The 26254-nt window shown below is 43.2% G+C and overlaps 1 protein-coding gene across 1 annotated transcript in view; it reads left to right on the plus strand.

The window, feature by feature from the left end:
- LOC140465914 (integrin beta-3-like) overlaps positions 1–24795 on the plus strand; it is a 99508-nt gene extending 74713 nt beyond the window's left edge. The window contains exons 11-15 of the mRNA XM_072561847.1: positions 8675–8894; positions 13425–13525; positions 14722–14841; positions 17922–18088; positions 19051–24795. Coding sequence (XP_072417948.1) covers positions 8675–8894; positions 13425–13525; positions 14722–14841; positions 17922–18088; positions 19051–19122 — 680 coding nt within the window. The 3' untranslated portion in view covers positions 19123–24795. The remainder of the gene's footprint in view (positions 1–8674; positions 8895–13424; positions 13526–14721; positions 14842–17921; positions 18089–19050) is intronic.
- The last annotated feature ends 1459 nt before the right edge of the window (positions 24796–26254 follow it).

Raw genomic sequence — 26254 nt, forward strand, 5'->3', positions numbered from 1 at the left:
CTTGGTCCTTTCATCTATTACCTTTAATTTATGATCTCTGGTTACTGACCTGTCAGCCAATTCCTCTTTATTTAGTCTATCCAAAGCCTTTGAGATTTTAAACACCACCGGCCCAATCAAATCTTCCCTTAAATGCTGCTGCTTACAAGAGAACAATCAAACTTCCTCCACTCCTTCCACATAGTTATAGCCTCTCACCCCTGACATCATTCTAGTAAATCTCAACTGGATGTTCCTCTTAAACAATAGGACCAAGAAAACAGTAGGTGATATTCCCATGATCTAAGTGACCCAGAATGTTTTGGAGAAACTCAGCAAATTTGACAGAATCTGGTATGACTTTTCTTCAAACTCGAAGGGTTAACTCTATTTCTCTCTCCAGATTCTGCCAGACCTAGCTGAAATTCCCCAGCATTTTCTGGGTTTATTCCTGCTCTCCAGCATCCATCATACTTTGCTTTTATTTTGTTAGAACCACATTTGAAGTCAGGGGTCCTAAGCCTTTCAAAACTGAAATGTGCCCCTTTGAGGAGAGATTATGTGCTTCATTTTTTTTTCTTTATTCTTCCATGGGATGTTGGCATTGCTGGCTCAGCCAACATGTGGTTACCCATCCCTAGTTGCCCTTGCGATTGTGGTGGTGAGTTACTTTATGAACCACTGCAGTCCAGTGGACCTGACTAAAGTTCCAGGATTTTGACATCTGTACATAGCAAAAATACGTGCATGAGACAAACCTGTATGTCAAAGTACAGTCTGATATGTTGATAGATGCTGTACTGGTCAAAAGATTTGTATAGTCATTGTAAAATCCTCATTCATAGAATTAGGTCTCAGACTTTGCAAAGTCTACCCATTGATGTTCTGTTTATCCAGTACCAAATGTCTGGCATCAAAATGAATTAGAAAAATGAGAATTTCCCTGAAGTGAACCATGCCTATCATGCCACAACCAGTATATCTATTGGCTGGAGGCAATTCCAGCCTAAAATTCTTAGAAAATGAATCAACATTTAACACATTGTGACTTACAAAATAAAATTTAGCCAGTGCTATTTTTAGAGTTCTTTTTTAAACTCTGTGGGTTGTGTGCTTTTTCCCCTCTGTTTAGTCATTCCACCCTATCAGGATTGAGGAGCACACATATTTGTGAGAACAGAGTGAAGCAGAATATCAACCCATTTGGTATAAAGGGAAGTTAAATAACCTCATGATGGAGAAAATAACAGATGGTGATGCTAGATCAAAAATGGAAGAGAAATATTCTTGAGAAGCATAAACATCCGCACAGAGCAATTGGTGTGAGCCTGTTTGCACTGTAAATTCTACATAAAAAACATATTGAGCTCCAATTCTGGAGAGGAAGTGAAGATTCTCAAACATTTCTGGCAGTAAAACGCTCAGACAGGGCTAAAGGCCACGACAAACCACCTCTTAGTCTGCTAACATGAGCTACCACTAAAATAACTCATTAGTATTAATGGGTACCGCTGTCTCTCTATTTGTTTATGAGATATGAATGTCACTGTCAAGGTCAGCATTTGTCACTGACCAAAATCACCCTTGAACTGAGTGCTTGCCTTAACCATTTCAGAGAGCAGTTCAGAGTCCAGAGCAGGCTGTTGATTACATGGACAGAATCCTCCTGGTCCTCACCTTCCACCCCATCAACCTCTGTATATGTCATCCTCCGCCATTTCCACCACCTACAAACAGATCCTACCACCACAGATACATTTCTCTCCCCACCCCAATCTGCGTTCTGAAAAGACCATTCCTTCCGCGACTCCTTTGTCTCCATGCCCGCCCCCCCCCGCCCCCCCACTCCCCCACCCCCACTCCCCCACCAACACCTCCCTTCCCAGCACCTTCCCCTACCACCACAGGAATTGCAAGACCTGCGCCCACACCTCTCCCCTCACCTCCATCCAAGGTCCCAAAGGAGCCTTCCACATTCATCAGAGTTTTACCTGCACTTCCACGCATGTCATTTACTGTATCCATTGCTCCTGATGTGGTCTACTGTACTTTGGGAAGACAGGACGCCTACTCACAGAGAGCTTCAGAGAACATCTCTGAACACCCACACCAACCAACCCCACCACCCTGTGGCTGAACACTTCAACTCTCCCTTCCACTTCGCCAAGGCCATGCTGGGCTTCCTCCATCACCAAACCCTAACCACCCGAAGTCTGGAGGAAGAACACCTCATCTTCCACCTTGGGACCCTCCAACCACATGGGATCAATGTCGATTTCACCAGTTTCCTCATTTCCCCTCCCCCACCTTATCCCAGATCCAACCTTCCAACTTGGCACCATCCTCATAACCTGTCCTACCTGTCCATCCTCCTTCCCACCTATCTGCTTCACCCTCTACTCTGACCTATCACCATTAACCCCACCTTCATCCACCTATCACACTCTCAGCTACCTTTCCCCCAGCCCTAACCCCCACCTCCCATTTATCTCCCCACTCCCTTGATTCACAAGCCTCATTCCTGATGAAAGGCTTTTGCCCGAAACATCAATTCTTCTGCTCTTCGGATGCTGCCTGACCTGCTGTGCTTTTCCAGCACCACACTCTCGACTGCAAATCACATGGTCAACTTCAATATTACAACAAGAGTAAGAAAAGTCAACCTCATTGTGGTTCTTGAGCCACGTGTAGGCTAGACCAGGCAAATAATAGCACAAGCACCACAATGGTGCTCATGTTATTTATTGTTAAAGTGGGAGATAGCAAAAAGTTTTTAAAAATTAAAATAAGTGCAGATTTGGCAGGTGGGCTTGTGTAATCAAATCCCTATAGTGTGGAACAGGCCCTTCAGCCCAACAAGTCTACACCGACCCTCTGAAGAGTATCCCTCCTAAATCCATTCCCCTACTCAATTACCTCAAACTATTACATCCCTGAATACTATGGGAAATTTAGCATGGCCAATTCACCTAAACTGCACATCTTTGGATTGTGGGAGGAAACCCATGCAGACACTGGGAGAATGTACAAACGCCTCACAGATAGAGGCTGGAATTGAACCTGGGTCCATGGCACTGCGAGGCAGCAGTGCCAACCACTGAGCCACCATGTCACTAGGAATCCAGATTTCAGGATCTGTATGAGTGCCATATCCTACAAGCTGGGCTTGTATCTTCTGAAGTTTGGAAAAGGAAAAGTGACTTGATTGAAATATAAAAAGTCATGAGTGATTTTGGCAGGACAGAGGTGGAAAGGATGGTTCCTCTTGAAGGCGTATGGGATTACACTTTCAAAATACAAGTTTGCCAATTTAAGACAAAGGTGAAGAGAATTTTCTTTATTAGAGAATACTGTGTCTTTGGAATGCTCTTAAAAGAGATAGAGTTAGATAGCACAATAATGAATGTGGTTGTGCAGTGATCAAATCGGTTAAGATTTTTTTCAACGACAGAAAATACTTGAGGGGCTGAGTGGCCTTCTCTTTATCTCCTGTTCTATTTCTTAATGCATCATAGTAGCAAGAGATTCTGCCCCCTTGGGCCTGTTCCACTATTCAGCCAGACTGTAACTGTACCTCAGCCCTCCTTTGTTCTTAATACCAATCGCTTAAAGAAATCTGTCTATCTCTGTTTTAATAGTTCAATTAACCCCACTGTGTCTACAACCTTCTTTGGCAGAGGAGTTCCAAATTTTCAAAACCCTTTGTGTGAAAAGGTGTGTCCTCTTTTTCCTCCTGAGTAAATTGGCTATAATTTTAAGACTGTAGCCCCTAGTACTGCACTCTGCCACAAGAGCTACTCAATTTTTAAAAAAATATTTTAAATGCTAAAATTAAGATATTGATTCTCAAACATTTTTGCCTGTAAAACACACAGGCAGGGCAAAAGGCCATTACAGACCATCTCTTGGCCCACTCACATGAGCTGCCACTAAATAACTCATTAGTATTCATGGGTACCAGCTTGGGCCAAAGGGCCTGCCCCCGTGCTGTAGGAGTCTATGACTCTATTGTACCTCTCTTTCTCTTTATTTTTTCCATGAGATATTGGCCTCACTGTTGAGGTCAGCATTTGTCACCAACCTGTAATGGCCCTTGAACTCGGTGTTTGCCTTAGTCATTTCAGAGAGCAGTACAGTGTCCATGGCAGAATGCCGATCATATGGTCAACTTCAACACTTCAACACAACTGGGAAGAGCCAACCACGTTGTGGCTCTTGAGTCACATTTAAGGTATACCAAGACAAGCAAAAAACAAAAAATAACTGGAGAAACTCAGGTCTGGCAGTATCTATGGAGAGAGAAATAGAGTTAACATTTTGAGTCTAATATGACTCTCTTCAGAACTTCTGAGGATAGCAGCAATGTCCATCACTAAAGGACATTAGCAAACAAAATGGGTTTTTACAACAATTGACAATAATTGTCACCATAACTGAGCCTAACTTTTAAGTCAAGATGACTGACTTCAATTTACCAGCTGCTACATGGGATTTGGATCCACTTCCCCCAGAACATTAACCTGGGCCTCTGGAGTATTAATGTCGAGAGTGTGGTGCTGGAAAAGCACAGCAGGTCAGGCAGCATCCGAGGAGCAGGAGAATTAACATTTTGGGCAAGAGCCCTTCATCAGGAAAACTCCCAGCATCAGGAAAACCTCAGCATTCTCCCCTCATGCATCTGCAGTTCTCACTTTCTCCAGCATCTGCAGTCCTCACTTTCTCCTCTGGATTATTAATTCCAGTTCTTTCTTGACCCAATTTATGGAAACTGTAAATACTACACTGATTTTTCAGCACTAAATGCTAACAATTTATAAAATTTGCTACAAAATGTAAGTAAATTATTAATCAATACTGGACATGCAAATATATAAAAATTATATCAAATAATAATACTGCAAGAGAATACATTTATTTCAATTTTTAGAAATGTTATAAATTCACAATAATTTTCTCAGAACTATTTACCTTACATTGATATTAATCAAACAAAATCAACAGAAACATCAATCTAATTCAGAAATGACATCATTGTTTTATGCACTAATGATGTCTCGTGATGCTTGCAGAGCACTGTCTAGATCTGTCTAGCTTGTCGTCATGAGAGTTATGGAAATAAAAGTGCCACCAGCCTGTTCTCTCACAGCCTAAATTTCAAAACTTAGGGGATTTGAAGACAACCAGGTCCAGTCCTGTCCTGTACCTATCCACAGTCCATTGGCTTGCATTCCCAAACAGTACTAAAGGGCCATTTTAATGAGCAAACATTGTTAGTAAAGAGACCCAAAGTATGTGGCAAGACATTTCAAGCCCATTATCTGATGGTGCCCATCCAATTAATAAGTGCCTGTGACAATTAGAAATTCAGCCCAAAAAATCTGAAACAGAATATTCTGAACAATAATAGCTGTTTGCCAGACAAGAATCTGGAGAGGAATCAAAAGCAGGTGGGAAAATGAGAGGCAAGGAAGAAAAAGGCTTGGGAAAAAGAGGGGAGGAGTTGAGAAGCCAGTCAATGTTTTGGGTAGAGATTGCAATCAGAACTGGATAGGAAAGGTAAGTTTTATGGAAACTGAACAGAATAAAAGGACAAGAAAAGCAAAGGTTGTAGGCCAGAAAAGCCAACTAATATTGAATTTCCTGTTTTTGTTTGGTTAACCCAGTTGCCTAACACGGTGAAACCATCTTTGTGTTTACTCAATAGGTTATGATTCACCCACTACTGAGTGTACACTTCCTCTTCGTGGAGACACAGCCCATTTCCCCAAACCCAGAGAATTTACCCACAGTCTGACAACTGTTAAGAGTTAGCAACACCCAAGTTAAATAGTTGCAAATCATACTACATTCTTAGATTAGGAAGGAGGGTGGGTTGACAGCTCACAGGGTTGTCCACAGGCATGTATAGTCAACATAGTCCCAGGAGACCATACAGCTGCTCTCTCATTAGAGAGAAATGACTTATGGGGGTTTAAATTGAGGTCACCACCCCTCAGATTAGGGGAGAAGTTAAGAAGGAGAGTCATACAGCACGGTCCTTCATGCTAACCTTAGCCAGTATAAAAATTGAACCTGCACAGTTGGTATTACTTACATTTCACACTAGCTGTCCAGCTAAATGAGCTAACCGACCCTCATATGCAACCCTGCATAACTATCTACAAGCAAGTGAACAATAAGAGAAATAAGATGCCTTTTTAACTATATATATTAGAACAGAATGTTAGTTTAAATGGGATATTGAAGAATGGCTATGAATGGCCTCTATTATTTAGGCGAAAATGAGGACTGCAGGTGCTGGAGATTAGAGTCAAGAGTATGGTGTTGGAAAAGCACAGCTGGTCAGGCAGCATCTGAGGAGCAGGAAAATCGACATTTCGGGCAAAAGTCCTTCATGAGAAACATTGATTTTCCTGCTCCTCGGATGCTGCCTGACCTACTATCTACCTTTTACTCTTTTCCTTTAAGTACATTTATTCTGGAATGTAAAGTTTAACAATACTGGATTTGAACAATTTGTAAGGTGGTCTTGTCGCGACTGTGTTTGTGGCTTTGGTCTGCTGGTTCTAAACATTCCTCCCTCATGATTAGGTCTGTTGTAGACTCATTGATAGAGATTGATGACTGCGATTGATCTGTAACCCTGTAATGTTTGTCCCATATGGTCCCATGAGAGAAGTAGGTATTAGTCATTTCTAATCTAGCAATTCTCTGTTCTCTTTCCTTCATTTGTTTTTCATATTCCAGAATTCTTTTGACCTTGTTTTCTCGCATGCTCCTATTCTGCCTACTGTCTCTTTCTTTCTCCCTCTTCCTTTTCGTTCTTGATTATTTCCTCCATCTTGTTCTTTCTCTTCCAACTAATGCACTGTTCTATGCCACTTCCCGTACTCTGTTTCCTCCTATATTTGGTGCTTTTTCTCCAGCATGTCCTTTATATTATTGAAAGAGGATAGGGTGTAGTGTGGTGGCCCATGGGGTGTGGAAGGTGAGTGCCAGATTAGCATTGTTTGTGGGCAATTAGAGCAAAGGAATGTCAAAAATAGAAGCAGGAGTGTATAATTTGGTCCTGCTCCACTCCTCAGTACAAACATGGCTGACCTTGAGCTTCAAATCCACATTTGTGCCCATTCCTACATCTCTCAATTCCCTGTGAAATCAAAAGTCTGGTCTATACCAGCTTTAAATATATTTAACAAAGGAGGACCACAATCCTTTAGGGGTACAGAATTCCAAATTGTCACAATCCTTAGAGTGAAGTAATTTCTCCACATTTCAGTCTTAACTGATCAGATGCTTATACTGGGACTATGCCTCCAAGTTCTGGTATTCCCCAGCCAGGGAGAGCATTTTCAAGGCCCATCTTCAAAGTCGTAATAAGATCACCTCCTATTCTTCTAAACTCCAGATATAGGTCCAAATTCTTCAGCATCTCATCATAGGAAAATGTCTCAGGCCAGGCACTAGTCTGTACTGCTTCCAACTGAATGCATTCATTCTTCCTTAAATACAGAACGAAGACCACACAAAACTGCATACAGTATTCCAGGTGTGGTCTCACCAAACCTCAGCTTAATTGTAACAAGACTGCTTTGCTCTTGTGCTATTATCGCATTGCATTGGGGAGGTAATGGCCGAGTGGTATTGTCGCTGGGTTGTTAATTCAGAGAACCAGATAATATTCTGGGATCTGAGTTTGAATCCCATCACAGCAGATGGCGGAATTTGAATTCAATAAAAATCTGGCATCAGGAGTATAATGATGGTTCACTAATGCCCCTTAGGGATGGAAACTCGAATCCTTTCCTAGTCTGCCCTATGTGTGACTCCAGACCCACAATAATGTGGTTGACTCTTAATTGCCCTTATGGGCAATAAATGCTGACCTAGCCAGTGATGCCCTCAACCTGAATAGAAAAAAAGATGAAGGCCAATAGGAATTGCTTGCTGCACTTGTATGGCACACTGTGTGTTCCTTGTTTATAAGAATATTAATCAAACTCAACATTTAGAAGTTGTTGACATGAATTATGAGTAGCTGAGGCCTCCTTTCAGCAGTTGGCAAGTCACAGCCTGAGATTGAGATTGGCTCAATTTATCCGCACTCTCTTTCAATAATATAAAGAATGTGGGAGAAAAACCACCAAGCGTACATGGAAACAGAATATGGGAAGTGGTCTACAACAGTTCATTTGTTGAAAGTGAAAGTACAAGATGGAGGGAGTGATCAAAAACAAAAAAGGAAGAGGGAGAAAGAAAAAGACTCCAGGGAGAATAGGAGAATGTGAGAGAAAACAAAAGATCAAAAGAATTCAGGAAATTGAAAAAAGAGAATATAACAAGACTGCAGGAGAGGATGAGAAAATCAAAGAAAGAAAAAAGGGATTTGCTAGATGGGAAATGACCAATACCCCACTTCTCTCATTTTCTTTCATCCTGGTACCCACATGGGACAAACGTAACTGAGTTACTGAACAATCGCAATCATCAATCTCTCTCAATGATTCTACAGCATTGTGCTTCCAATGTGTTAACCGATCCTCTATCGATGCATACATATTTTGAAAAATCCATGAGCCCTTTCCCCGTGCATGAACCTTTTGTGTGCCACCATGTTACATGCGTTTTGAAAGTCTGTGTTACTTCTACAATGTCTGTGGCTCTGACCCTCACTGTCATTCTTCATTCGCCACAGGGAACGGCAGGTGTGAGTGCGGAGAGTGCAAGTGTTTCCCAGATTGGACCGACAGTTACTGCAACTGCACCATCAAGACTGACAACTGTGTGCCCGCTTTCGGGCTGATCTGCAACGGGCGAGGTCACTGCGAATGTGGGAAGTGTGTTTGCACTAGTGGAGCATTCGGAGACCAATGTGAGAAATGTCCCACCTGCCCAGATGCCTGCTCCTTCAAAAGGTGAGTCCAGATTTCCCCATCACTCCCACAGCTCATCAAGCAGCTTGGAAGAAAGGCAGTGACATTGGTGCAGTTTTTCCATATTCCACTGCATTCCACTTTCCAATTACAGGCTTGACTGCCATTCACACTCTCTGAGTTCATCCTGAAGGGGAGAATGGGGAATTTGCCCATCTTGGTTGGGGCGATTGGAAGGAAGGACGATATTTGATCCAGAGGCTTCTATTCGCTGTGGCTAAGTGGTAACACTCATCTCTGAGCCCACAAGTTTAAATCTCACTACAGAAACCTGAACTCAACATCTCAGCTAACCTTCCTGGACAACACAGAGAGAGTACTACATTTGTCAGGGGAGGCTGTCTCCAAATTGAAACTGTATTTGCCCTCTTTGGTGTTTGTCAAAGATTTCATGCCACTAGTTTGAAGAAGAATAAAGGAGATAGGATGCCCTGAGGCAATATTTATGTCTCGTCAACAACACTAAAATAAATGATGCAATTATTATATTGAATCAAATTGGCTAATCTTGAAGGCATCTGAGAGACCACATCTAAAATATTGTGTATAATATTGGTCTCCTTATGTAAGGAAGAGTGTAAATATGTTAGAAACTGTTTATCAGACTAATACCTGGAATCGATGAGTTGTCTAATGTGGAAAGATTGGATAGGCTAGGCTCACATCTAATGGGGTGAAGAAGAGTAAGAGCCCTGCCGAGTTTTCACCATCCCTCCAGACCTCCCCCTCACTGAGGACGAACGATCAGTCCTCAGCAAAGGACTCACCTTCATCCCCCTCCGTCCACGCGTCAATGAATTTAATACACACCACGACGTCGAACAATTCTTCCGTCGCCTCCGCCTCCGAGCTTACTTTCACAATCAGGACTCCTGCCCACCTTCCGAGGACCCCTTCGTCCACCTCCAACACACTGCATCCACCTGCTGGCCTATTATCTGCCCTCGACCTCTTCATTTCCAACTGCCGCCAGGACATTAACCGCCTCAACCTGTCTACCTCCCTCCCCCACTCCAACCTCTCACCCTCACAAAGTGCAGCCCTCCAATCCCTCTGCTCCAATCCCGACCTCACCATCAAGTCAGCAGATAAAGGGGGTGCAGTGGTAGTCTGGCGCACTGACCTCTACACCGCTGAAGCCAAATGCCAACTCGAGGACAACTTTTCCTACCGCCCCCTCGACCATGACCCCACCCCCCATCACCAAACCATCATCTCCCAGACCATACAGAACCTCATCACCTCAGGAGATCTCCCACCCACAGCTTCCAATCTCATAGTCCGGGAACCCCGCACTGCCCGGTTCTACCTCCTTCCCAAGATCCACAAGCCTGACCACCCTGGCCGACCCATTGTCTCAGCATGCTCCTGCCCCACTGAACTCATTTCTACCTACCTCGACACTGTCCTATCCCCCCTAGTCCAGGAACTCCCCACATACGTTCAAGACACCACCCACGCCCTCCACCTCCTCCAAGACTTCCGTTTTCTTGGCCTCCAACGCCTCATCTTCACCATGGATATCCATTCCCTCTACACCTCCATCCGCCAAGACCAGGGCCTCCAAGCCCTCCATTTTTTCCTCTCCCAACGTCCCCAACAGTACCCTTCCACCAACACTCATTCGTTTGGCCAAACTGGTCCTCACCCTTAACAATTTCTCCTTCGAATCCTCCCACTTCCTCCAGATCAAAGGGGTAGCCATGGGCACACGTATGGGCCCCAGCTATGCCTGTCTCTTTGTTGGCTATGTAGAACAGTCGATCTTCCGTAATTACACCGGCACCACTTCCTCCGCTACATTGATGACTGCATTGGTGCCACCTCATGCTCCTGCGAGGAGCTTCAACTTCACCAACACATTCCACCCTGACCTTAAATTTACCTGGACCATCTCTGACACCTCCCTCCCCTTCCTGGACCTCTCCATCTCCATTAATGACGACCAACTTGACACTGACATTTTTTACAAACCCACCGACTCCCATAGCTACCTGGATTACACCTCTTCCCACCCTACCTCTTGCAAAAATGCCATCCCGTATTCCCAATTCCTCCACCTCCGCCGTATCTGTTCCCAGGAGGACCAGTTCCACCATAGAACACACCAGATGTCCTCCTTCTTTAGAGACCGCAATTTCCCTTCCCACGTGGTTAAAGATGCCCTCCAACGCATCTCGTCTACATCCCGCACCTCCGCCCTCAGACCCCACCACTCCAACCGTAACAAGGACAGAACGTCCCTGGTGCTCACCTTCCATTCTACCAACCTTCGCAAAAACCAAATCATCCACTGACATTTCCACCACCTCCAAAAAGACCCCACCACCAGGGATATATTTCCCTCCCCACCCCTTTCCGCCTTCCGCAAAGACCGTTCCCTCCACGACTACCTGGTCAGGTCCATGCCCCCCTACAACCCACCCTCCCATCCTGGCACCTTCCCCTGCCACCGCAGGAATTGCAAACCCTGTGCCCCACCCCCTCCCTGACCTTCATCCAAGGCCCTAAAGGAGCCTTCCACATCCATCAAAGTTTTACTTGCACATCCACTAATATCATTTATTGTATCCGTTGCACCCGATGTGGTCTCCTCTACACTGGGGAGACTGGATGCCTCCTACCAGAGCGCTTTAGGGAACATCTCCAGGACACTCGCACCAATCAACCATACTGCTCTGTGGCCCAACATTTCAATTTCCCCCTCCCACTCTACCGAGGACATGGAGATCCTGGGCCTCCTTCACCGCCGCTCCCTCACCACCCGACGCCTGGAGGAAGAACGCCTCATCTTCCGCCTCGGAACACTTCAACCCCAGGGCATCAATGTGGACTTCAACAGCTTCCTCATTTCCCCTTCCCCCACCTCACCCTAGTTCCAAACTTCCAGCTCAGCACTGTCCCCATGACTTATCCTACCTGCCTATCTTCTTTTCCACCTATCCACTCAACCCTCCTCCCTGACCTATCACCTTCATCCCCTCCCCCACTCACCCATTGTACTCTATGCTACTTTCTCCCCACCCCCACCCTCCTCTAGCTTATCTATCCACCCTTCAGGCTCTCTGCCTTTATTCCTGATGAAGGGCTTTTGCCCGAAATGTCGATTTTACTGCTCCTCGGATGCTGCCTGAACTGCTGTGGTCTTCCAGCACCACTAATCCAGAATGAAGAAGAGTAAGAGGTCACTTGTTTAAAATGTACAATATTCGGAGGAGTCTTGATCATGTGGATGTGGAGAGTATGTTCTATTGCACAGGGAAATCTACAACAGAGTCACAGTTTCAAAATAAGTGAGTGTCTGTTTAAAGCAGTCATAGAGTCATAGAGATGTACAGCATGGAAACAGATCCTTTGGTCCAACCCGGCCATGGTGACCAGATATCCCAACCCAATCTAGTCCCACCTGCCAGCACCCGACCCATATCCCTCCAAACCCTTCCTATTCATATACCAAACTAAATGCCTCTTAAACGTTGCAATTGTACCAGCCTCCACCACTTAATTTTGTCCAAACCGGTTCCTCCAAGATTAGTTGTGAATTTCACTGTTTGTTAATTTTCCCAGATGCACACCGATGTCCAGCAATACATGAATTCAAAACAGCAAAGGTAGTAACTGTGCAGGTTCTCTCTCTTTCTCTCTCCTGCACTGACCTCACCATGTGCTTCCATTGTCTGTTCTTCTCTCTTTTAAAACTACTGTTGTTTTGACTTTTTTTTCCAAAGTTCCAAAACAATGCAACAGCATATAAAACAGTAATTGCTGCTCCTGGAATTTGAGGAAATCACCTCCAGCACCTAAAATACCTCAAAAAAGGAGCAGCTGTTACAGCCAGAAATTTTTCCCGTCCTCCATCTTGGATTACCAACCTTTGGAAATCTCTTCCTTAAGATGATGGAAGTAGATTACTTAAATATTTTAAGGCAGTGGTTGATAGATTCTTGATGACCGAGAAGGTGAAAGGTTATTGGGAGGCTAGGTGGAAAGGTAATATGGAGATTACAAAAAGATCAGCTATGACCTCATGAATTGGGATGGCAGACTCGGAGGCCTTTTCCTGCCTCACCTTCTTTGTATGCTCTTATGATCTCTTTACTGTTTGAGGGAATTTACTATAAGCACGCTAGCTACCTTATTTCTTATATTACAATAATTTGGACATTTCAGGAGTACTTAGTTGCTTTGGGATGCTCTAAAATTGCAACGGCACTTCAGAAATGCAAATCTTCCTTTGAAGGAAGATTGAACAAAAAAAAACTAAAGAACCAGAAAAACTAACTGAGAAGCTCATTTGAAGAGAAAACAAATTTCAAAGTGAACACTGATGGGTCAAATCAGAAATAGGTTTGCTTGCAATGTCCTGTTAACCTGTTGATTCTCAGATTTCAAATCTAATGAATTAGTGAGGACCAGGAGAAGAAAAACTTGAAATTAATTTGCTTCAAAACCAAATAAAGTTTCATAGAAGTCTTAATTTTGTTTGCACCTCGTTCCTTCCTTCTTTCGCAGGAGCTGTGTTGAGTGTAAAGTGTTTGAGACTGGGAAATTGATGGAGAATGGCACGTGTGACAAGGTATGCAGGGATGAGATCCGAAGAGTGAGGACGTTGGGTAAGTTTCCAAAGTGACCTGTCAGGTTAGATGACTAGCATTCCTGCCTACACACTCAGACTAGAGCACTGGTGGAACAGCATCACCCAATAAACCTTTCCTAAAGGCATAATGTCACCCAGTAAACCCTTCCCCAGTCACAGTGTCCTCCAGTAAACCCTCCCCCAGTCACAGTCTCCTCCAATAAACTTCAATAAATTCCTGATGAAGGGCTCCGGCCCTAAATGTCGATTTTCCTGCTTCTCAGATGCTGCCTGATCTGCTGTACTTTTCCAGCAAAACGCTCTCAACTCTGATCTCCAGCATCTGCAGACCTCACTTTCTCCAATAAACTCTTGCCCAGTAATAGTGTCTTCTTATAAATCCTCAATAAAAACCGAACAAACTACAGATGCTGCAAATCAGAAACAAAAGCAAAAGTTGCTGAGAAACCCAGCAGGTCTGGCAGCACCTCTGAAGAGAAATCAGAGTTAATGTTGACCTGAAACATTAACTCTGATATAGGTCCACCACTGCTCCCAGACCTGCAGATCTTTTCTAGAGATTTTCGTTTTTGTTTCCAGTATGCCCTCCCCAGTCACATTCTCCTCCAATAACCCTCCTTAGGCACAGTCTCCTTCAGTAAATCCTTTCCAGTCAGTGTCCTCTAGTAAGTCCTTCCCCAACCACAGTTTTCTCCAGTAAATCCACCCTAGTCACAGTGTCCTCCACTAACTTAGCAGTTTCCTGTGTGGCACTTTGTCAAAGGCTTACAGAAAATCCAAAAAGATAATGGCCACTAGCCCTCCTTTGTCTAACTTGTTTGTTATAGGCATTGTTACTTGAGGATTGTGCAGTGAAGAGATTGTAACGAGGTCAGCCAGGTGCACCTCATGGAATATTGATTCCTTGATTGGACTAGATTAACAGTCCCAATCAGGGAGCCCTAGCTGACAGATATAAATAGGAGTGTCAGAGGTTCTATTAACTCTGAGACCTGACTCAGAGGAAGCTAGATCAGTGTCAAGATTTCTCCATGTGTATGTAAAGGGTGATGGGATATTGGCTTCTATGGAGTTATTGCAGGTTGGTTCTGGACAACAGAAGGTGATTGTGGTACGCTGCTGCAATGCCCAATTAGGAATTGGTGGCCAATTTGGTTATCTTTCCATTTCATTCAATCACACTTGATTATTGTCCTGTCCATCTCTCTGTAGATACAGAAACTACAGATGGTGTCATCTGTACCTATAAGGACGAGAATGGCTGTGTTGTTCGGTTCCGTTATCATGAAGAGTCAAATGGAAAATCGATTCTGTCAGTTATTGAAGAACCAGGTTAGACCAACAGTTATTCCTTGTATTGGCTCGGTTCCTCTGTATATGATTATTTTGTTTCTTTTTTTCAATTTTCATGTTAATCAATACAAATGCAATGTCTTGTAAAAATCATAATTTTACATCAGTGAAGGTTAAGGAGAGTGACATTCACTTCACACAAGCTCTAGACAATGACCAGTTCCAACAAGAGAGAATCTAACTATCTCCCCTTGATGTTCAATGCCATTACCATCCACAAAAACAACATCGTGGAGGTTACGAATGACCAGAAACTGAACTGGACTTGCCACATAAACACGAAGGTTCCAAGAGCAGGTCAGAGGCTAGGAAGGCTGCAACAAGTAACTCCTCTCCTGACTTCCTAAAGCCTGTCCACTATCTACAAGGCACAAGTCAGGAGTGTGATACAATATCCTGGATATCCTGGATACAATATCTGGATGAGTGCTGCCCCAACAACCCTCAAGAAACTCCGTGTTATCCATCATAAAACAGTCCACTTGATCCACAACTTTAAACATTTATTCTTTTCACTGCAGGAAATTACCAAGCTACCTTTAGCAGCACCTTCCAAAACCAGGACCTGTGTCACAATGAATTCATAGAAACTAAACCATCTTAAAGTTCTCCTCCAAGTCACACAGCATCCTGACTTGGAACTACATTGCTGCCCCTTCATTGTTACTAGGTCAAAATCTTTCACTTTAACAGTGCTGTCGCTGTACCTGCACCACATGGAGTTCCAAGATTCAGCTCAGCACCAGCTTCACAAAGGAAATTAAGAATGGACAACAAATGTTAGCCTTTCAAATTAGGATAACATCCCATGAACAAAGCAAACATAAGGTAGACAGTTCAAAATAAAGGTTTCAAAAGAAGGTAAAACCTCCAATCGGAGGAGGTTAGTAACCACCGGGCTTAGATTCATATTTGTGGGAAATAAAACTGAGATGACATGAGGATAGTGGTTGGGGTTGGAAGTAATGGTGCACAAGTTAGCTGTGTAGTTATATTTCTGAGCAGATTTTCGACTTGTCGTCCCGGTGTGAAACTGACATTGCAAATCAACAATGACATAAACAGGATTGTAATCTGGGCAGTTTTATTACCAGGCCTCAATTTGAAAATCTGCTCTGTCATTTTGCCCATTATAACAACACATTGCTTAATCCCCCTTCCAAGTTGATGTTGCTCCAACTGATGCTTAACAAGACCATTTCATGGCAATACAATTCAGCGAGTGATATAATTCAGCCAAGAGTATCACTTCTACCCTCTCATAGGAGGAAGTTCTGCTGCCAAGAGATGCTAACCACACTGATTGGCTAGCATCGGTAGTGAGTGCTGCTGGGTAAACAAGGGGATTTAGATTTCCGGGGTGAGGCAAGTCCAGAATCTTGGACAGGGAGGAATTGGGCAGTCTTGAGAGGGAGGTTGGGGGAGTAAGTTGTGGGTTTTGGAAGCTAGGCAGGGAGGAACAAATTGAGGGTAACATCTTTGAGGGGTTACATGTAATCCAGTTGTGCCCCTAACGCATGTCCAGCTTCCTCTCCCCTCACCTTCTTTCCAATAATACTTGGATCAACTGCCTTAGTAACAAGCTCAATCTGCCATTAATTATTAATTAAAACTAGCAGGCAGCCTGCCGACTTCAGTATCTGCCCATTTACTATGGGTTAGGTTGGAGGTGGATGGTGAAGGGCTACCCACCATATTTTATTATCTGATCTCACTGTGGAAAACATATCGTGTTGTGGGGGTGTGAGGCCTGCATAAAATCCAGCCACAAATGAGTATAACTATTATATCACCCTGATGCCACCTTTAAGGATTCCTGATATCAAGATCTCATCTGCATGTTTGTCACATTTGCTCATTTAAATCCTCATTTTCTGACACTTCTTAAAATTCATCAATGATCCTGTATGAGCCCTCGATGTTAGTTTTGTGTTTGAATGGCAGCAGGCAGTGGCGACATGCCAGCCTTATTAACATGCACAAATGGAGTCCCTGAAAAGGGGCCCCAATTTGCTGGGTAGTGCAGTGACTCAGTGGTTTGCACTGCTACCTCAGTGCCAGGGACCTGGGTTTTATTCCAGTCTTGGGCATTGTCTATGTGGAGTTTGCACATTCTCCCCCTGTCTGCGTGGGTTTCCTCCAGGTGCTCCAGTTTCCTCCCACAGTCCAAAAATGTGCAGGTTAGGTAAATTGGCCATGCTAAATTGCTCATAGTGTTCAGGGATATGTAGGTTTGGTACATTAGTCAGGGGAAATGTGAAGTAATAGGGTTGGGGAATGGGTCTGGGTGGGATACACTTTGGAGGGTCAATGTGGACTTGTTGGGCCAAATGGCCTGTTTCCACATAGTAGAGATTCAATGAATGTAATAGTTTCCCCTCTCTTTAACTCAAGATTCAGTCCCAAAACCAGATCACAAATCCTTTCCATTTAAAAATATATCGTTAACTGTTGCGTCTGCCTTTCATTCCTGGATATTTGATAACAAGGGGTATTAAGCACTCAATCCTGAGCATTAACTGAGCCATGTCTCTGTTGAACCTCATCCTAATCCCATGTGTTTTCAGCTCATCTCCCCATATTAGCTCCTTCTTAAACATTGCCAGAAAGAGACACGAAGTCAAGGCATTTTGTCTTGCACTCATTGAGTCTGAAAGATCTGTCCAGTTTGAATTTAGTTGGTTAATTTCCACTGCATTTCTATGACAACTAAAGTCCAACCAATGAGTGCCCTACTTGCCTGCTGTTTTTTTTCTGAAGTGTGTTTTCTCCAGTTTCGGTCCCAGTGGGAACAAACCAGAAAATGCATGTTTTTTTTGCCAAGTTTAGTTTCACCCTTAGAATTGATGTGCCTACAGTTTGATACTTTTTCTAAAATCCTTAATGTTGTTGTTTTTGGGGGTGTTTCTAATGTTGCTGCTATTTTTATCAGCTCCCATTGCTGCTCCCTTTTGCTATGTTCTGCTTCATTTCATCTTTTATCTAACATTGAGGAGGAGGAAGACCACTTTCCAAGTTGCTACATTAATGCAACATGTTTTCCTATTCTACCCCTGCAGAGTGCCCCCCACCAGTGAACATCCTGCTGATTATCCTGTGTTTGATGGGCGCCATCCTGTTGTGTGGTTTGGTGGCTCTATTGATGTGGAAGTTGCTGGTCACCGTCCACGATAAGCGAGAGTTTGCCAAGTTTGAGGCAGAAAGAGCCAACGCAAAGTGGAATACGGTAAGACACACACACGCGCACACACACCTCCCGACACAATCTCGAGCCCCGCACACCACATATAGTTCGACACATGTCCCTCATAGACTGATAGGAAAAGGCACACTGATTTGTTTTAATTTATTGTCAAGTGTATTTATTACAAATACACTGCAAAGTGTTGTTTAGTGTCACCACTGTCTGGCACCATCTTAAAACAGAAAACAAACAAAAACACAGAATATAAAGCCATAGAAATAAAACATTAAAGTTCATCTTATAGTCTTATAAAAATAAAGTTAGGTGAACTTTGGAATAGCTCTTGCTTCTAGCTCAGTCCTGAGCCTGGATCCAGGTTCCTCCACCCAACACCTCGACTCCCTGCTGCTAAACCGACAACACTGCTACAACTGCACTTTACCATGCTGCGGCTGCTGCTGGAGGAGTTGCCACTCTCCAGCGCCATCTTATCTCCACCAGCAATGCCACTGCCATGAGTTCACGCTGAGCCTACCTCTCCAATGCAGCCACTGCCTGTGCTGTAAGGACCAAACTTGCCACTGTTGCCACATCCACTGTCAGGCATCAAGGCCTAGCCTGAGACCTGCTCACTTGTAGCAGTGCACTACTGTTGGGAAACTGAATTCTATAAATGTGGTCAAACAGTGAACACCTTGCACATTAGCTAGTGTGCAAATAATGGTCATAGTTGATGATATTTAAATAACACTGTATTTTGTAAATTTAAAAACATGTTCTGAATAGTTCTGAAGTTCATCAATAGGTTTTAGTGCTGTGCGACTACTTTGTGTAAAGCTGTATTATACTAATCTTTATGTGGCTGTATACCCCTATCACTGTCTCACTGCAATGATCCCCTCAGACAGGTACTGCACTTACAATGTAACTGGGCTACATATTCTGTAAATGCACTCACTGAGCAAGATGCAGTTTCACCATGTTTACATCTTGTTTCCTTTCAGGACAACAACCCACTGTACCAAGGGCCAACGACAACCTTCACAAATTTCACCTACACCGGCAACACAGACTGAGGGGAGCATCGGCACTGAGAGGGTTATACAACCCACAGCAAGGAGAGCTTCAAATGGGCTGCATGGGGCACAAAAACCAAGGGGCTTAGCGTTTTATTTCTGAATGAAATGGCTTTCCTTTCACTGGCCAATGTCGCGCTGGACACAGGCACAACTTCACTCTGTAAAGCCTACCTTCCCTCAATAGTGGGTCACTCGACCTAGAAACGGCACTGAGACACAGTCAGGTGGCCCTAGTGTATTTCCTCAGTAGGTGTTTGAACCTGCCACAGTGAAGATTTCTGATATCTGAACAGTCTCTCTGAAGATCACAATAGGTCAGCACACTGCAGCATGTACACCTTCACAAAGGGTATTGATTGAGCAAATAAGACAAACCAATTTCTCTGACTAGTAGTTCTGTAACCAAAGGACAGAACTTTGAAGTCATTGTCAAAGAACCAAGGCAGAGATAAAGAAAATTGTTTTTTTACCTGAGCAATTATTATGATTTGAAACATGCTGGCTTAAAGGTTGATAGATGTAAATTCAACAGTAAATTTCAAAGGTGAATTAGTTAAATATTTGAAGGGATAATTTTGCGGGTCTTCTGGGACTAATTGGGTTGCTTCATGTACTATATGATTCAATCCAAGACTGCCAGCTTTAAATGCTGCTTTGCAGATAAGACCATAAGACATTGGAGTAGAAATTAGGCCATTCGGCCCATTGAGTCTGCACCACCATTCAATCATGGCTGGATAAGTTTTTCAACCCCATTTTCTCACTTTCTCCTGTAACCTTTGACCATGGTTGGAGCATCATAATTGGGCCTCAACAGTCCTGGGTTTAGGAAGCAGGGGAAAGGTCCCGTACCTGACTGTAATCCCATTGTTCCCACTGGAAGTGGGCAAGATTGGGTTTCAATTGATGCTGTCTGGGTGTGTTTGATCAGTTGATAGAGGTATACAGAGTTAGGGGAAAGGAAGGGAGAAACTGGTGGATCATCTTAGGAGACAGCAGAATCTATAAACTGACTCCAATTCAACTGAACGCGTCCTTACAGACACAACAGAAGCTGCATATTTGACTGCTGTGGGTACATATACTGCACAGCAGCTCAACAGTGTCACTTGATCCTGCTTCCCAACTCTATCCTGGGAATGTGGCTCAGTAACTCTATAAACCCTGTCCAATTTACATCAAGGTAAAGTTGCCGTAGTTCTGTTGGCCCATAGACTACTCTGCATTACAATCCAGCCAAATAAGCTAACCAACCCTCAACTATAACCTACAGTGGCTCAGAAATCAATGGAACTGAGTGCTGCAGACTGTATGGTGTGATGTTCAACAGATTCACTGAGTTCAGAGTAATGAAGGTGGGAAAGGAGGGAGAAGATGGGGAAGTTAACCAGGATTCCCAGTCCTGATTTACATCCCAGAACACTCTGCTCTTTAAATCTGTATAGGTTGCTGCACAAACAGCTTGAGACTGAAGCCAGAAAGAAATATGATTAAGTTATACATCCTGTGGTAGTGCTGTTTTCATTCTTGTTTATTGAATTTAGTTTAAATACTGTTGAAGTACCTCATATGTACATATTTATCTTCTCGTGGTGAAGGAAAACCAGTTCATTTCATTGAATATTTTCTAACCTCACACAATGAACATTGTTGACTGTTAGCACAATACAGAATAGCTTCTAATCATCATTCCCACTCTTAGAAGCCACAACCTGACAATTCATTCCAAAGTTTAAACACTTCTCTGCTGACAGAACTACCCCCGACAACTAACCTACAATAGCAGGTTGGACTTATGTAGGGCCTTTGAAGTGTAAGCGCGCAACATGGACACTGAGCTAATGATAGATAAGATGGTGTGATACAGTGGGAGGGTTTAGGTGAATGACAGTTCGGTCAAGGATATGGCTTTTTGATAGGAGGAGAGGCTGAGGGAGAGAAGTCTGGCCTCCTAAGCATCCTCCTAGTAGCTTCATAGAGATATGAGGTGGAGTTGGGGGTTGGGAATCTCCTGGCTGCTCCATAGAGGAACTCTCTGGTGATTGCCTTTCATGGCCTCAATACCATTGCTGGAGAGGTGCTCCCTCTAGTTGCTGATGTCTGCCTGCCTAAGCCTGACACCTTGCCTTTTGACCCACCCTTCCAGGGCACAATGACAAAGGGGTAGACTTTTCCCTCTGCCTATGCCACCTCTGTCAGCAGCATTGCCCAGTGCTGACTTTGATTGGCTGCCAGTTCTGAAGAGTGGACAGCATGATTAATTGGCTGGAGATATAGCAACAGGATTGGCCAGTGCCAGTAAAATAGCCACCACAATGCCACCATACATCCACACAGTCTTCAGACCACGGTTGCTCTCAACATCAAGATTCCTGGCTTGCTAGTAATATCCCAACCATCATTTCAATGAACAAGTGAATGTGTGACTAGTCCATCGGTGAAATAGACTGCCCATAGTAACAGAAGTTAACTTATTCCAATGCAGATTTGCTGGAGCTTCATCAGAAAGTAAGATTTTGTGACAGAACGCATGGGTATTTGAGACAACACTTGGGAGGATTGTAACACACCTGGGAGGAATCAATGACCTATAATTCTCAAGACTGTCTATATCACCAGTGATTTTATTTTCCCAATATCTGGGCTATTGCCAAAATGCTGATAGGATTTAATTGTGAAGCTTAGTCAACATTTCCATTACCTTTGTATGATACACCACCAAGAGGCTAGACATTGAACTGAATGGGATCGATCTCTTCCTTTGTCTCAATTCCAATAACCTTCTATTAACTGAGAAAATTCAATGTCCATGAAGTATGCTAATTCCCAGATAAAAGGGAGCCACACAAATTAACTTTTTGTCAACATTTTTTGTAGATATCTTAAATCAAGATATTTTGAAACACAATCAAGCCAGTTAGAGTCAGCATCTATTTGGTTGGAAGCAGTAGGGAGGTGTTTTGAGATGATTCTTGTTCTGGTTAGGAGCTAGGGGAAAAAAAAGAGGAAGGTTTCAGATTTTCTCCAGATAAACTTGGATTAGGAGCAGCTATGAAAACTGACTCCACAAGATTTTGAAATTGGCATAGGTTAACCTTTGTTTAATTATCTCTTTGTTGGAGATGGGTTCTACTCTATAATGCATGTTTTTCTTCTATTGCTTTTGTTGTGTGGTGACTGGAATTGGGGAAATTTTGCATTGTGATAAATGATAAATTTAACTGTATGCTGATGGAGTAACAAAATATCAGTCAGGTGTGGATAAGGAAACAAGTAGCACATTCTGGTTTGGTGATTCAGAATGTGGGTGATGTCCCACTCAGTCATTCAGCTCTCTTGGAGTTCCAGGCAGACTGATTCTAGGGTGTGTAGCCTGTTTGCCCTGCTGGCTAGGACACTTTGTTCCCCCTCAAGTTAGTACTATATGAAAGTCAGAAACACAAGTACCAAAGTCACTGATTGGACCATCTCTTGCAAGGACACAAAGAAGGATTACTATGGAGTAAAAGATAGAAAGACAACTGAGCAGAATTTGCCTACCCAGGGCCTTGGTTGACATGCCATTTGTCCTCAGTGCACCACAATTGAGGTGCCAGTAACTTAGTAAGGACACTTAGTGCTGACCATTGACACTGGGTAGCATGTGCCCAGGTATGGTTGTGGGATAGCCAGTTGACTCTCACTGTCTAACACAGAGTGAGAAACGGGCACCTGGCTGGCCACAAGACTGAGTTCTGTGTCAAGACAGTGCCTTCTGCACATAGAGGGAAGAACACCCACTTCCACAGCTCCTTTCATCACCCACTGAGATATTTTTTACAGGCAAAGTAGTGCTTTTTGAAAGTGTGGTCTCTGTTGTAATGTAGGAAATGAGGTAGACAATGTGTGTAAAACATTATCCTACAAGTAGACCAATGATAATGACCTAGAGAATCTGTTTTTGCAAAGTTGGTTGAAAACCGATATTGACTTGGAGACTGGAGAAAACTTCCACTGAAACAATGCCATGGAACCTGCTCTGTCCACATGAGAGGGCAAACAGTGTGGGCTAAAAAGAGGGAGGGAGAATGAGAGAGAAGTCTGTGAACACTGGCTTCTTCTGGAAGGGCAGGATTCTCATTTCACAACTCACTTTGTGTGAATTGATAGCACTTCTTGATCAACTCTGGTTACTGCAGGAGGTTTCATTTCAAAATATTAATCCATCTTTAAGCATAAGCCCTCAGCAAATCTGTCCAATCAGGTCATACTTTCCACCTGTCTTCATCTATCCCCACTTCACTACCCAGCTCCTGCCACCCCCTTTATCTGCAGTTCCTCTTACACCCACTCCCAGTCCTGAAGAAGGGTTACACCCGAAACGTTGACTTCTCCACCTCCTGATGCTGCCTGGCTCACTGTGTTCTTGCAGCCTCCTGCCTGTCTACTTTGGATTCCAGCATCTGCAGTTTTTTTTTGTCTCTCAGCAAATTTGTGGCCAAAGTTTTATTTACACAGAAATGTGGGTTAAACAATAACATCAGTGCTTTAGATTTTTATACATTTGTAAATATCAGTAAGTCTTTAATAAGTTTCCAATCCAGAACATAATGTGTAGTCTGGCTTTTAGTGTGATTATCAATCATTCCCAGGTCAGCTTTAACATATAAAAGTGCTCTGTCTTGCATTCTCTGCTGCTCCAGAATTGTAACCCTACATAAACATGCATCATACTGAATCATGACACCGGAAATGAATGAGTAACAGTTCAAGGTGAATTCCAGACACTCTGTGTCTACCTGCTGGGGATTGAGGTACTCCAGTCATATTCCATTCATACAGACAATGTAACCTCCAACCAGAGCTAGCAATGCAAAGAATAGGACAAGGGTCATCACTGAGCTCATTTCTTATACTGTCACTAAACAAACAGGTTAGAAACACAATTAAGACTGTTCCAGGAGTTCTGCTGGATGGGAAAGTGATTGGGATATCAGAAAGGGGAATCTGCTTCCTACCCCAATTCTCCAATCAGTACTCCTCACTTTTTCTTCCCACCCCATTACCTTTTCCACCCAGCCTCCCCCATACACCATCCCTCTAAACCCACTCCCACTCTACCACTGATCTCTCTCCCCAACACATCTCCACACCAATCCAGCCCCCACAGCATCACTCACCTTCCGTTCTACCACTGCCCCCTGTTGAGAAATGAATAAGTCAGAGGATTTTCCCTCGTATTGGAATTACAGCAGGGCTGGTCAAACCTAGTCAGTGGTTCCTTTCCTAACTGTGTCTCAGTCCGGAAGTCAGAGTGAGATGGGGGGTTTTTCTTCTAAACAGATTCTTACTGATCTGTGGAATGAGGCCACTCTGTGATAATGGTTAAGGCAGTTCTGTTCTCTGCTGGGAAGGAGACCTGTGTCTGAAAAGCCTTTGGTTTCTGAATTTTACAAAAGTGTTGTCAAGTATAAGAATTATAAGAAGTATAATTATCCACTGCTTTCAAACAGATATTATTAATACATTGAGACTGATGTAATAAAAATACTAATTTTATAACATCTCGACACAAGTGTGAGCTATGTGAAGTACATAATTCTCCCAACTGGATACTACTCAAGCAGTGTGTGTTCAGTGACAGGACCTTGTGATCATCCCGCACTAACGTAGGATTCTCAGATTACACAAATGAACCTATTTCGTTTTGAATGATAAAATGCTGCAGCATTTTGACACTGAAATAAAGCAAAAGTAACAACTTACAGCTCTTCCTCCTGTCATTAATGTAGATCAGACAGAATCTCTACTCTCCTCAAACATTTCAATCCACATTTATTACACTTTATACATGATTCAGGCTGACATACTATTATGACAACCCTAACCCAAATGTAGTACATTTCTTGTGTCACACAACTATTTAACCACTGCTACATTTCATCCATGACTGCCCCTGTCGAGAACTTACATATAAAGAAGGAGACTAGGCCGAAGAATAATGGCAGCACTGCAGCAATTCCAGAGGCTCACCACCACTTTATCAAGGATGATATATTATCTTTTCCAGTAATATCAACATTTCATAAAAGAATAAAAATGTGCATATCAAGTATCCAACTATTTCATAGTAGAATGTGTACACTGCAATTCATCTAAGGTACAATCCCAACATTGTAAGGATTTGCGATCCAGGGTTTTGATCCAACAATAGAAAGAACAGCAATACAGTTTGAGATTAAAATAATGTGTGACTTGAAGGGGAAACTGCAGATGGTGATGTTCCCATTTGTTGCTCATTTGTCCTTCTTTTGGGTAAAAAATTCTAAATCAAGGTTGCATTTGACCGAGTGTGGTACCAACAAGCCTGAGCAAAATTAGAGTCAATGGCAGTTAGGAAATGGATATCTCGCCACTGGTTGGAACCATACTTGGCATAATGAAAGATGGTTTTGATTGTTGGAGGTCAGTCATGTCAGCTTCAGGGTAATATTCTCGATCTAACTATCTTCAGACTCCTCATTAACGACCTCCCTTCAATCATAAGGTCAGAAATGGGATGTTCACTGATGATTGCACAGTGTTCAGCACCATTTGTGACTCCTCAAGTACTGAAGCACTCCTTATCCAAATATTTCAAGACCTAGATAATATCTAGACTTGGGCTGACAAGTGGCAAGTAACATTCATGCCACGCACTGTCACAAAGAGAGAATATAACCATTTTTCTCAACATTCAATGGCATCACTATCACTGAGTCCCCCACTATCAACATCCTGAGGATTACCATTGACCAGAAACTGAACTGAACTAGTCAGATAAATACTGTTGCTACTACAGCAGATCAGAAGCTATGAATTCTGCAGGAAGCAACTTACTTCCCGACTTCCCAAAGCCTGTCCACCATCTACAAACCATAAGTCAGGAGCATGAAGAAAAATTCCCCCCTTACCTGGATGAATGAAGCTCCAACACTCAAGAATACTGACATCATCCAGGATAAAACAGCCCCCTTGATTGGTATAACATTCACGAACATCCACTTCCTCCACCACCAATACTCAATAACAGCAGAGTGTACTATTTACAAGATGCACCGCAGAAATTCACCAAAGATCCTAACACAGCAACCCTTCCAAGTCTAAAACC

This window comes from Chiloscyllium punctatum, chromosome 42 (genome assembly GCF_047496795.1).
Source record: "Chiloscyllium punctatum isolate Juve2018m chromosome 42, sChiPun1.3, whole genome shotgun sequence".
NCBI classification, from domain to species: Eukaryota; Metazoa; Chordata; class Chondrichthyes; order Orectolobiformes; family Hemiscylliidae; genus Chiloscyllium; species Chiloscyllium punctatum.